This window comes from Tetrao urogallus, assembly GCF_951394365.1.
Source record: "Tetrao urogallus genome assembly, chromosome: 23".
Classification (NCBI taxonomy): domain Eukaryota; kingdom Metazoa; phylum Chordata; class Aves; order Galliformes; family Phasianidae; genus Tetrao; species Tetrao urogallus.
In genome coordinates, this window is record NC_136836.1 from 3,767,809 (window position 1) to 3,781,614 (window position 13,806).

Below are 13,806 nucleotides of genomic sequence, written 5' to 3' on the forward strand. Positions count from 1 at the left end.
TCTCTTCCTACACAGAAGGAAATACTAGATTTATGTTCCAAGAAAGGGCTTGCAATATAGCATCACGAGCGTGTCTTGCTGCAGGGGGCTCAGCACACCCAGCTTGAGCACCCAGCTCTCTCCCTGCCCCACAAGGACAGTTTTCCAGCTGGAGAGAAGCTATGCTCACAATTCCCTTTCCAGAGAACTTGTCTACTTGGGCTGTTGGCCTCTCCCTTTCTCCTTTGAAGTGTTTTGACACTTCAGAGCCAGGCAGGGCGAAGCCCTTGTTGTTCTGCCAGCCGGCTGCAGGCATCATGGCCCAGAGAGATGGGCTGTGACCAGCTGCCATCCTCCTTGTGTGGGAGTGTAACAGCGATGGGACAGAGTGCAGCACACCTCAGGACCTCGCACAGAGCAATGCAGCTTTCCAGAAGTGCATCTGTACCATCAGGCCGCTGACTTCTGTAATCCCAGGTGGAGAGAAGCACCTGCCAGGCCACTTTTGGTCACCCACAGCAGGAACACGGCTTTGCCATCAGGTAAGAGCGAAGAAGGCATCTCTCCTGAACAAGCTCCTGCAAAGGGGCCAGGTATATGAGCAACCACTCTGCCCCTGAACACATACACACATAGGAGATGAGCAGGCATTACAGCAAGGCTCTTCTCTGCAGACACCTCCAGCATTCATCCAGAACCCTGCGGTAAAATCAATTAGAGAAAAAGAAAGCTGCAACTAAATCCATGGCAAACAACATTGTTTGATTTGTTTTCAGGAGTCCCTGTAGCCCATGACACATGACACAGGATCAGATAAAAAGCTGCAAGGTCCCACTGGGAATGTCACATTGCAGCAGATGCTGTCCGGAGCGGAGGGGACACTGCTCATCACTGCACAGCACAGCTTCCATGCAGCCAGATGCCAGCCCAGGAAAGCCACCATCAGTTAAGTCTTCTAATTAATATATTTTACCTAACTGAGTGCCCAACTGCTAAATTATACCAGTCAGGTTAATTTAATGTTAAATCTGTCCCAGTTAAGGGGAAAAAAAGAAAAAGAACAGAGAAAAAGAAGCAAAGTTACAGAAGCTTATATTGCGAAACACTTACAAGCCTGCTAATTTGAGTAATTGTTTTCACCTCCCACCCTCCACCACCCACATCTTAACATTAAATGCCAAACTTAAGACTCAGCAGTCAGCCCCCTTATCAAGGGGGAACATCTGGATTAATGCTTCATCTTTGGACTACCCCCACTTTGCACTGTAAAGCAATCCAACACAAGATCTGGGCTGAATTTAATATTTGAGCATTTCAGTAGTCCCAATGAGCTGCTGGAAGCTGACCCTGGACACCAGCTGGGCGCTTCCAGGAGGGCTCTGCCTAAAGTGAAGAGAGCCTTGGCTGGAAGCAGGCAGAGAGCAAACACAATGAGCAGACAAGCGGTGCCGGCTGGAGCCTGCTGCAGCAGGGTTGCAGCAGAGGGCCTGGGATCCAGGAAGAACTGTCAGTACAGCCCACGGACTAGACATCTTAATGGAAAAGAGCTTTGTGCCTCATTAAAAACTGCTGTGAACTCTGCTGGAAGTTAGATCAGAGCTGGTGTAACATCCCCGCTGCAAGCAGCACAGGTCAACTGCATGGAAAAGCACGCTGGGATGGGAGAGGAAAGCAAACCCATCCCCTCACTGCATGGACACCCTGATAAGGGGACAATTTATGCTGTTGGTGAAACAATTAATGTTTGTTTTGAAAATACCTTTTCTTCGTTATTGCCTGGCTCCCAAGGCTGTCACCCGCGTGCCGAGGTTCTCAAATGACTCACGAATTCCACCAATGGATGAAATTTCAGTTTGCAGGATATTTTTGCTGCCATTGAATGTGAAATTCGGAGATGCGGCCTGTTCAATGAAACTCACCGCAATTGGAAGGGGGTCCAGTTATTCACTTCACCTTTGAGTCTGCGGTTCTCCCAGTCTCCAATTTAGAAAAGAGAAATGAATTACAGCTCTTCTGTTCTTTTAGCAGTGCTAAGAAATGCTTTCCCTTCGTGTGCTTTCAGACGACCACAGAAAACATGGGGTTTTGGTGGAGGCGTACAGGTCAGCTGGAGGAGCTGCACGTGCTGTCCTGCACCTTCAAATCAAACACTCCTCCACGAAAAAAATTGCCTGGAGACAACTCTAATTTGTTCTAAACTATTATCTCTTCCATCGGCAAGCAGGGAATTGTTATCTATTTATTTCTTACAATGTCATTGAATCAGTGACCACCTGCAAGGTGTCCATGATGATAAACGCTTGCTTTGTGTATGGAGCTATTTCTGACAATGCTTGATAGTGCACATCTATCAAATTGCCTGGAAGAGCCACCTATTAGGATCATTATCTAACACAGTCCCATTGAACAGGGAGTTCAACGTCAGCACATCCCGGGGAAGGTACGTCGCTGGTACCCATTCTGCTCATTATTTCCCTAGATTAATAGTTTCACATTTTCATTATGAATTTGGGCTCAACTTTGGAGTTCTCATGCCCAGAGCTGCAGTGCAAGCAGAGGCTCATGGGCAGACTCTCACACAAAGCTTGCTGCTGCACCCACTTGGTGCACACAGGAACTCATGGCTGGAGGACTGCCTGAGCTCAGCCAGCCAGGGAAAACAAATGTTATTTCCCCTGCAGGACTGCAGTAATTCACTACTTCAGCCTGGTGAAACAGGCACACCCTGCTACTTGCTTGCTCCCCGCAGGGTCTGTGCTGCTGGAAGTACCACAAACTCATCTTTCTTCAGCTTGCTTTGTCACTGAGGGGACTTATTTTTGAAAGAACTCTGGTTCATGCCAATGGCCTCGATCTAAAGAACATCAGCATTCAGCAGTCTTTTAGCAAACCATGGCCATTACTCCCCAAAGCACTCTTCCTACAAGAAAGTCACAGCTGGAAAATAGCTCAGGAAGCAATTAAGCCTCATTACTGTTCAGAACAAACCCTGCACTGATCCGAAGGAGTACTACCACTCTTATTAGGAAAAACATCAATGCATGGATTTACTTAGTAACTCTACCATATCTCGGTGTTAAATAGGAGAATGAAATGGCTGACAAGCATATAAATTCTTGGCCGTAAGGATTATAATTGGAACTTTTAAATGACAACAGTATTAACAGAAGAATTCTCTTGGCAAGCTAAGCACTTTAGATCCAACCCCAGTAGATGTTTAAAGCAGAATCTAGGGCTGCATATTTGTACCCAAGCGCTTCATGGCTTTATTTACAGTTGTTTGGGTTTTCTGTAAACGATTGCTCGCAGAATTCAGCAAACATAGCAAACCAGGAGTCCTAGCAGATCAGTAGTTCACAATATTGCCACCTGCAGTTAAGACCTGGAAGCTGCCACGACCTGAACAGCCCTGGCGCTCTACAGAGAGCTCTGCTTTTCCAGGCTGTTGCAAAGTAAGGCTGCGGTGGTTGCAGGAAAAGCAAATGAAAGACTTCTCTCTTCTGCCTCGCTTCAGAAAAAAATAGATGAGTGTTCCTGTTTGAGTTTTGATACAAATCTGACTGCCTAGGAATGGGCTAAAGGTGAGTTTTCCTGAATTTGGAATGAAAAAATATGTCTCTATTTCCAATAAGCATTTAGAAAGTTACAAGAAATACATATTAATGACTGAGGAATTTTTATTCTGTTTAAACAGCATTTGCTGGATTTGTTTCTTTGTCAAGGAGCTGTAGTGAATCAATTTTATTTTAATGAGTAGAAAGGGGGGAACAAAGGTTTGTCTAGTCCAAGTTTTCTTCCAATTTCAGGAGAACAGCTTCTCCTAAAAATTCTGAAAAGTGTATAAGGAAAGTTCTCTGTCATTCCAGACATCAGTGAATAATCTCCAAGTTACCGGAGCCAATTCAGCCAGAGGGCTCCCTGATAGACTATCAAATCACCTGAGATCTTCAGTTCTTTAAACCCAATAAAATGCATGCGTTCACTTTAAAACCTCAAAAGCATAAAGACTGCAATTCACAGCAGCACCATGAACTCCAAGCAGCTTTCCATTTGAATCCCAGGCACCAATAACTTGTTTTTAGCTATGTCAGGTACTGCACTGAGAGTCGTCACCTCTTAAGTCCCTCAGCGGAGGAATTGGTACAACAGATCTGATCTGTTGCTTTTGTTTCCTAGACAGAAGCAAACTCCAGGCACCTGTGTCCACTGCTAGTGCCTTCTGCAAGATATCAGAATTGCCTTTCTACCCAGCTTGCTAGTCTGCAAGCCCAATTGGTCTCTGCCTTTGAGTAAATAACATAGCTGCCTTTTAATTATTATCCAGGGGAAAAAAATGTATGTATATTCTAATGAAAGGAAGATAAATGGAGACCACGATGGATGGACCAATGGATGAACAACGGTCTGACAGACGCTGAGCGTGGCTTCATTCATTTCCAGCGCCCTCAAAGCTCTGCTACGAAAGTGTAAGGTGAACGATTTTACTGCAATTGCTTGATGCACTTTCAGTCAAACTCGTTTATTTCAGGTTCAGAGAAAGAACAGTCTGCCTTCTGATGGCTGATATGTAAAGCCAGCAGCAGGTGCTCCTCTACGTAAGAAATTAACACAGAAGTTTAACAGAACGCAAACAACTTTGGGTGCGACAACAGAGAGCTCTCCTTGAACACAGAGATGATCGTTTCGAGCTGAAGCGGTAAAGATGCTTTTGCTTCACCTGCTTAAAAGAAAGCAAACAAGCAAAAGCCCAGCAGCTCGGAGGAATCGCCTCTACGCTGCCTCGCTGCCTTAAAGCACCGACAGCCGCCCGCCCGCTGTCCAATCAGAACTCAGCGAGACTCAGCGCAGCCAATCCCAACCGAGAGCGGTGCGGCCAATCGGAGCTTGGCGCGTTTATGATGACGCACAACGCAGCGACTGCTTCCGGGTCGGCGGTCGCCATGGCGGCGATGGCTGCGATGGTGGCGGCGCTGCGGGAGTGGGCGGCGGCAGCGGCGCGGCGGGACGCGGCCTGGCGGGCAGCTGTGGCCGCCTGTGCGCCGCTGTTGGCGTCGCTGGCCGGGCTGGCGGCGCAGATGCGGGCGGCGCAGCGGTTAGCGTGGGGCGGAACGCCGCTGGGCGCCTTCAGCGAGCTGAGGGAGAGGCTGTGGCGGAAACAGCGCGGAGCGGTCGAGGCGCTGCTGGAGGAGCTCAGCGAGCGGCGGTGAGGGGGAGGCGGCGGGACCGGGCGGGGTGCGGGGTGCGGGGCGCCGCTGAGCTCTGAGCCGTGCAGGGAGGAGCTGCGCGCCGTGAGGGACGCGGTGGGGGCCGGCGCTGCTGCTGTGCTGCGGCTGTACGAGGAGCGGGCGGCGGAGCTGAGCTTAACCGAGGTGCTGCGGCGCGGGCCGCGCTGCCCGTCTTTGGCCGACGCTCTGGAGGAACTGCAGGATGTGGAGCGTTACTACCGGCACCTGTATCCTTTCGTAGCAATGCTGGGCTGCTGGGTGTCCCTTTCTCTGTGTTGTCCTTAAGCTGTCTGGAGATACCTGGAGATCAGACTGTTCCTCCTGATCATCAGCTGTGACAGCCTGGCAGACATGGAAGCCCTCCCACAGGCCTGGGAGAGGATTTTGGAGCGTTATGGGGAAGACACTGTGCAAGGTAGTTCTTCACATGTTGGATCTAAAGGATGTTTCTTTGAGCCCTGTGCTGGTATCTCTTCCCTGAAGGTACAAGGCCAGCATATAGCCTACATCCTGTGTTGCTTGTACTGCTTCTCTCAGTAGCAGTGGCTGAGCATGCTCTCTGTCCTTGCTCTTTGCAATCAACCAGCTCACAGGTCTTGTACACAATTTGGTGGTAAATGCCAGCATTCCAGGATCTTCTGGGAGCAGTTTTCTTTCTTGCTATGTTATAAGGGACTTGGTAATCTGTTTCATTTGGTCTACAAACTTACTTTATATAAGCTTATATAAAGTAAGATTTTAGAAATAATTTTCTGCTGATACAGAATACAGGTAAAATGTATTATTTAATAGCTGTGTTTGTGTTTTTTTTTTTTCTTTCCCAACTCAGATTCTTTTCTTAAGATCTCTCTCTTTTTGGACAACCAGTGACAGCTGCGCTGCTGGTAAGGCTTCAGATGGAGAGCATGCAGGACTGATGTTGACCAGCTTGTGTGATCGTGTGGTATATCCTGAGATAACCACTAAGAGGAAGATTACTTGAGGCAGTGTTTAGAAGGTGGATGAGGTGACCTCTGTAGGAAGTGCTTGGAGTGTTCCATTTTCAAGCTGAGGTGGATTGTGTTTGAGGAAGAGCTTGAGGTCAACAGGTCATGACAATAGAAAGAAATTGTCTTCAGCTATGGAAGTTGTCTTCCCTTTTTTCCCCCCCCCCACTGATGTTTTGTATGCTGAAAAAATGTTTTGTGACTAACTTGTAAACAAGCAGTGAAATGCACTGCAAATAAAGGTAATGTGAGACACAGCAGGTTGATGGGAAAGTGTTTTAGATAACATCCTCTAAATAAAAGATGTCGTATCAGGAACTATAAGTAGTTTGTACATTGTCCTTCTGAGCAATATATTTGCTTTCATCCCTCCTGGAACAAGGACCAAATTTGGCTTGTGTCTGTGGTTAGGAAGGTAACCATAACCAGCATGAACACTTGAGTTCGGATGTGGGCAGTTTGAAGTGTGTTATATCTTTCTGAGGAAGAGATGTCTATGTAAGTAAAAATCACTTGCTGAAAAGAAATATCTCTACAAGGGCATGTTTAATACTCAGTTCTAAAACTTCCTGCTCTATGCCAGCAGCTGCTGTCTGTTTTAGGTTCACCTTTTGTTGGCAGTGAAAATGATGCTCTGTAACGTTCCGAGAAAGTGATGGGATTCGTGTCTCTAGCATAAGCTACAGCTGTAGTTTGCTGTCTCTGTCTTTCTCTCCCCCTTTTTTGGGGGGAGGATAAGGGCACAAAATAAGTTTCAAGCCCGAGGAATCCATTCGACCACCTGAGGGCACTGCTCGACCTGCAGAGGGCTCTGCGCGGCGGCCTTTGAAGACTGCTGATTGCGCAGGGCTGCTGCTGCCGGTGCTTCCCCATCAGCTGACAGCTCTTTGGAGAGGAATGGTACTTAATATGCAGTTTTAATTGCAAAGAAAAATCACGTCACCCACTTGGCTTTGGTATGGCTTCAGGGTGTCATGACTGATGAAATCAGCGTTTGTCAAACTAAGGGTGTTAAGCACATGGAAAGCCAGGCAGTTTCTGCTCTGAGCACATACAGGGCAGGTGTTCCAGGCATCTGCTGGCCGTGGGGGCTGGGAGGCAATTCCTCTTTGTGTCTGCAAGCCCAATATTGCTTCAGGGCCCTGGAATGCTTGCTGGTGCTGATCCTGTCCTCCAGCCTGCCCTGAAAGGGGCTGTTGTGGCTTCTGCTCTGTGCATCCCTTGTAGATCTTGTGCAAGAGTGCAGTTTAACTGCCGAGTCAAATTTCTGCTGCTGGGGAGCTTTTCACTTGGCCATCTCATTCCCAGGAAAGTGAGAAATGGGCTCCTCCTCCAACTGTTTCAGCTTAAGATAAAGCAGATGATGCAGTGAAGATACTGGTTTGGCAGATTAGCCAAGAATGAAGTTTATTTAGCTAATGGTTGTGTAGCAGTCTCGATGCAGATGCTTCTGCGTGCAAAGTATTTCCCATCCTCGAGCAGCTCTGTTTCACCATGACCTGTCGCTGACTCCTTCTGTCAGAGTGCTTCTGGTGCAGTTGGTTGCATCACAGTATTGGTTCAGAATAAGGCATCTATTTTCCTGTGCGCAGCACAGTGCAAAAGTTCATCAGATTTCCAAAACTTTGCTCCCAGCTCACAGACTCCTCTCTCAGCTCCCGATATTCACCTTCTACCTTTGGGTTATTTAAATTCAAACATCCCCAGTATTTAGGATCTGGCCAGTGAAATACCCTAGGTGAACTTTATTAGCCATCACCTGCTCTGGGTGTTCACCTTCCCTGGGGGCATAACTGAGTTCTGATTTGAAGGAAAGGATGAGTGTCTGCTGGGGATGACAGGCTGCAGTAGATTTACTTCCTAGCTCTTCTGTGACAGCTGACTGCTGGTGTCTGGAGAGACTGTCGCTCTAAATCCATCTGACAAACACGGTTTTATGTTGGGATACAGCAAAGAACAAAGATAATAGCAAGCTCTCTTATCCATCTACCTGTCCCTTTTCTGATAGCTAAGAGCCTGTGGCAGAAGTGAAGATGTATTGCTTGTGTTCGGAGCGTGCTGCCAAGCCGTTTGCTTTGCAAATTTACAGTAAGCATTTTGATGGGAGGGAAGAGACTTCAGTTTTCATGTCTGTTGACATTCCTTCAGTGTGAGCTGCTGCATTTTTCTGCTTGCTTCTGCTTACTGCCTGACTCTGCATGCAGCTGGCTGGTGTGCGCTGTAATTGTCACCACTCTCGCTAGTCTGTCTTTGGTTTGCTGTCTGAGGGTGCTCTGAGCTTATGACTGCTTCCCACGAACATCTTGAGTCTCTCAGTGACACAGGAATGGGCCAAAATGATCTGACCTCTCAACAAATGTGTGCCTGAGTTTTTGTTACTGTCACTTCTAAGCACAGTGACGTACTCTGAGCTCAGTCCCTTTGCCACAGCTTGAGCTCAATCCTGAGCTGTTATATTTCAGTGTAGAGAGGATACAAGAAACCTCTCTGCTATAAAATGTCAATATAAAGCCAGAGGGGAGGGCAGACAACCTGATAGGGAACAGCTGTATGATCTTATGCTCATCACATACGGCACAAAGCAAGTAAAGACAGATGACTGTAAGGTGTTTCTTGGGGTGCCATCTTCCCTTGGGCCTTGAGGTTTCATCTTATCATTAGAAAATAATCAATCATGTTGTTTGTGGATGCAAAATTATCTTTACTTGTGCACACAAAAGGCTGTACAGCCTGTTAATACTCTTCTGGCAGCCCATCTTCGAGCTGCATAAGGAACAAATGGATTTAAAGTTTGGAAGGCCCTCAGAACAGTTCAGTGGTGGCCTTTCTGCTTCTCCTGGAAGCCTTGCTCTCTATTATCTGTCTTTTGGGTTCGTGACAGTGCTGTGGGAGTGCTGAGAGGGGAAGCCATGATCCAACTCCCAACTCTTACTGAAGTGGGGTGAAGGAAGTGCTTGTTGAAGTTCTGGTGCAATTAATTACCAAGAATGGTTTATGGCTGATAGGCCGTGTCATCAGTTGTATTTGTCTGCAGTCTTCTGGAAGGGCACAAATGAACCTCTGCATCAGAGGGCTCTAATTGGATACAACTGTGGGTTTTGTTCAGTTTCAAGGTCTGTATGTTGCAGCTCAGGAAGGCTGCCAAGATCCCCAGTTGTTAACAAGAATGTCATTCCTTGTAGATGGGAGATTCCCTTCAGCCTGTGTTTGCTGGAGGATCTGCAGGTTCAAAGCATCCCACCATGAAGACAGTCAGGGTGGGCATTTAGCCTCCAGGGGCTGAACTTCAGAGCACTCAGGTGAGAAGGCTGTTCCTCCTCTTTCCATCCCTGGCAGCCTGCAATGCTGAGCCAGATACCTGCAGCCAAGCAGAACGGATGCTGTTGTTTCAGTGCTGCCCCAGCATGCAGCTCCAAGAAGCAAGGACACCAGGTAGGTGTTTGTGGACAGAGACTCCAGCCCAGTGAGGTCAGGAGGTAACAGCAGCACCAAAGGCATTGCTTGCCCTAAGACTAACTGATACAACACACCTAGCCATAAAAATAACTCTGAGTGCCTTTATTTTTGGAACAGAGCTCTTAAAGAGTTCTTGCATGAAGACCTGTCTCTTAGGAATGCAATAAAACAAAGTTAGCAGCTGGAGCTACCTTGTTAAAGTGAAGTTTTCAGGAAACACAGAGCTCATGCTTTGATTTTTCAGCTTTACCTCCTACTAACTTAATTTGAAAATAGTTATTCTTCACTTATGGGGAAGGCACAAAATAAGATCAGTTACTAAATTTAAATACCCACAAACATTTATAGGGAGCATCTGACTTTTATCTGGTCGGTTTGTTTTTTTCATTAGGGTGAAAGTTAGCTTCTCTACAAAGTTCTGCTTTGGAAATGAGGCTGTCTATGGGTGATTTTATTTTAGACACATTTATATCACCCCGTTCTCTCACTCTATAATAGAGTATAGGTGTGCTTTCTGACCCTCCTGCCATCGTATTGAAAACATGCATGTTCTTATGCATTGTGTCCCTCCCAACTCTCCAAACAGTGGTAGCATCTCATGCACGTGGATAAATACCACTGTCCCAACATCTTTGTCCAGTGTCCATCCATGGATTTGGAGTGTCAGATTCAGGACTGCAGCCTTCCACAGGAAACAACAAAAGCTTTCCTTCAGCGTAAGTTCATGGGTTATCAGGCAGATTTCAGAATCAAATTTCCATAACAAGGGGGGAAAAAAAATAAGGTAAAGAATTTGGCACCCGATTTTAAGTCTGATTTTAGTTGGATGCAGAAATATGTGACAAAAAGCCTTGTGAGTCATTTAATAAACCGAGCGTGAGTTTCACAAGCCCCTGCGGTTTCCATGCTAATTCTTTGAGACTTTCATCTTGGCCTGGAGCAGCACTCCTTTGTGATTTTGCAGGGCCCCAGAGCCTGCTCGAGTGCTTATCCACTCAGAAATAAAACAAACATTCTCCCATCTACATTAATTGAATGTGCAGCTCTCATTCCTAGCACTCGGCTGTCTACGCTTTAATGTTTCCCGAGTGCTCTTGACTTTATCACAGCATTTGCCCTGTTGAGCTGCTGGTGAGCTCCAAGGGGAACAAAATCTGCTAATCCTATAGACGTGAGTTGAAAGGGAACGCATCTGGCTACAAAGCAAGGAAGTGCTTTCCTGTGGTGAGGAAGTGCTCAGCTCAGGGCCCATTGTCTGGCCTTGCAAAGATGGGCACAAAAATCTCTTTGGTCGGTTCTTTGCCTCTGTGCTCCATCCCCTGATGCTGCACCCTGCCCTCTCTGCTTAGCAGACTCTCTGCAGCAGTCAGCAAAGTGCAGACTGCTCTCATCTCTCCCACCTTATCTGCCATTCCTGTGTAGGTTTTATTTCAATCCTCCCTTCCTGCTTTTCCCCTCAACCCTTTCTCTCCTCCTCCCTTTTTCTGTGGAAACAAATGTACAGTAGGTGTCTCCTGAACTTGCCTGAACTCCTTGTCCCAAGCACCTTCCTGACTAATCCTTTCCAGATGTCCAGGAACTTTTATGTTTAGCAGTTCTGCTCGAGTTCCTCATTCATTCTCAGATGGAGCAAACATTATATTTCCTGAAATTATTTGGAAAATAAGGCTGATCTTAGCCTTCTGTGAAACAACCTCAAAATATGGCATTATGAGCACTGCTGCAGCGCCCTGCACCCAAACTGGAGCACGGTGAGCATTCATAAATAGTGCTGTGAGCTTCATTTTCCGCATACAACTCTGCTCCATGGCTTTCTATGAAGTTCTGAAAGCACTCAGTACTGCATTTACACCCAACCGAGGGGCAGGACTGTCAGCTTGCAACCTCCCAGTAGCAGCAGCATTAGGAGGTCTGTCAGATATCGTTGGACAGCAGCAAGACAACAGTGGAAACTGTGTTTCCTGGCTTATCCTCTCATCTCCCAAATAAGTTTGGTTTTGGGGGGTGGCTGTTCCTTCAGACTGGGATAGGCCTGATGTCTCCCCTTTGCTCGCATCTCCTACTTTCAAGCAGCATGCAGCCTCACTGCCTGCACTGTTCAGTGTGAGCTTCTGAGGGGAAAGGCCAAACTGTTGTCCCAGGGCACGATGAGGTCTGTGAGGCTGGAAGTAATGAATGGGTCGGTTTGCAATCCTGGGGAGCAGCTCTTCAGCACAGCCCCTGGCTTGCCTTGGAGACGCATCCTGCACTTCCCTGTGGTCATTCCTTAGTTCTCCTCCTTTTCCCAATCTGCTTTTCATCTGTTCTTCATGCTTGCTGTTCAGCAAGGGCTGCCTTGTGTTTGGGATATTAAAGCCTTTGGGCTCTTTGGTGGCCTTGGGAAAGTGCTTTTTCCTTCCATTTGTCTGTATTTTGGGGTTCACCTCAGCATGTTATGAATTGACTGCAGAATACTGGTGCTAGGAGAGAGGATTTCCATTAACTGGGAGACTTGCTATGATGGTGTTGGTGCCACTGGTGGTCCAGCAATGGGTAAGAGCTGATAGGATGAACCTGTTTTGTTCTGTGCTCCCTGTCAGCCCCACATTCACCATCACCACACAACCAGAGTTTACAGAACAGTACATAGATCTTTAATCTCACAGCACTGTGGGGTTTCGTGCTCCTCCTCCTGCTGCACTACTGCTCCTTCCTCACCAGGAGCTGACACAGGATGGCTCCCAGTCCTTTTTCCTGCAGTCCAGACAGTCTCTGGGCCACCTGGGGAAGGAGAATGAAGAATATCAAGCCGGTAAGTCTCCTAACCATTCTGCTATGTGAGGAATGAATCCAAGAGCCTTTGCAGACGATTAATCTTTTCAATCCTAAGAAAGCAAATGATCTCCTCCCGCTCCCATAAATTCAACCTCTCTCTCCCTCTCCCCCTCTCCAGTGTTTGAACTGCTCGCCAAGAGCTTTATTAAAAACTACAAGATGCAGTTTTGTTTCTAACCGAATCCCAAACAACTGCGTTAGGTGGAGAAGAAACATTTGGTGCAGTCAGCTTTAGAGCATTTTTGTGTATAGTCCATAGCCACTTGTCAGCCAGAGACCAAAGTCAGCTTTGCACCAAGCTTAATAGGACCTTTTCTCTTCTCTCCTGAGGTTAGGAGATGAATTCAAGCTGGTCAGACCTTATGGTCTCATTTCAAATAGTACCTGGCAGCAATTGCTGGGAGTAACCCACGTGGCAGTCATGGCACAGTGCAAAGGATGCAGTCTGCATCGTGCTCCGATAACGCCCCATTCTTTCCTGACTCTTTGCTCCAAAAGCAAGGCTGCTCCACAAAGCACAGCCAGCTCCAGGAACAAACTGTGCTGTGCAGCAGCGAGGTCCCAGCCGTCTTCCTGTTGATTCCTCTTTCTTGACTTCTAAGGGGGAGATTGCTGAAGATACCCCAAGCCCCGCTGAAGCCTTCCTGGTGTCTGCAGGAGCTGTGAAGCAGAAGGTGGCTGTCCTGCTGGCGCTGTACCCCAGGAGCTGCACCCAGAGGTGGCTCAGGGCAGTTTGGGGTCCCAGGGTGAGGTGCACTTCGAGCCGCCAGCTGCCGTGCGTCACCGCCATTCCTTGGCACCATGCACAGCGTGTCACAGCCTTCTCCATTTCGTTTCTTAATGTTCCCTGGGTCTGAAATCCATCAACCAGTGCTGAGAAAAAACATACGAAGAGGAAGCCAAAGCAGAAGTAAGCAAAGCTGTTCTGTTGGCTGAATTCCCCCGGCTCGTTGTGTCCCACTATTTGGATTGAGTCACAGCAGGCACTTCTGCTTTGTGCACCTGAATGTGGGGAGAAGGCAGAGATGAGAACAGTGCTCTTCCTTGCTGTCACTGGCAGAGAGCACTGCATTCCTGTTTTGGGATCCGTCGCAGTGCAGGAGGGATTGGAATCCTGGAATAAATCCGATGATTTTTTTCTTCTTTTGGGTGCCTGAGAGATAACATGCAATTGTTGGTTTCCTTTCCTTATGTGCTACCCGTCTTCCTCACCTCATGGAGACATTGAAATGACAAAGAAATTTAAGCAGAGATGAAAACAAAACAGAAGTTTGGGGACCGGCCCATCAGGACTTGTTCAGGCCTCATTGATTTGCATGGTCTGAAGATAAAGATGGTCATTAGAT

General features: G+C 47.4%; 1 protein-coding gene across 1 annotated transcript; it reads left to right on the top strand.

Moving 5' to 3' along the window:
- Positions 1-4,928: 4,928 nt before the first annotated feature.
- On the top strand, positions 4,929-12,637 carry AIRIM (AFG2 interacting ribosome maturation factor; the record flags this gene model as incomplete). The annotated part of the gene is made up of 5 exons (XM_079546154.1): positions 4,929-5,182; positions 5,252-5,431; positions 5,501-5,687; positions 12,347-12,437; positions 12,579-12,637. The coding sequence occupies 5 exons, from the start codon at positions 4,929-4,931 to the stop codon at positions 12,635-12,637; spliced, it is 771 nt and encodes a 256-aa protein (XP_079402280.1).
- Between the last annotated feature and the right edge of the window lie 1,169 nt (positions 12,638-13,806).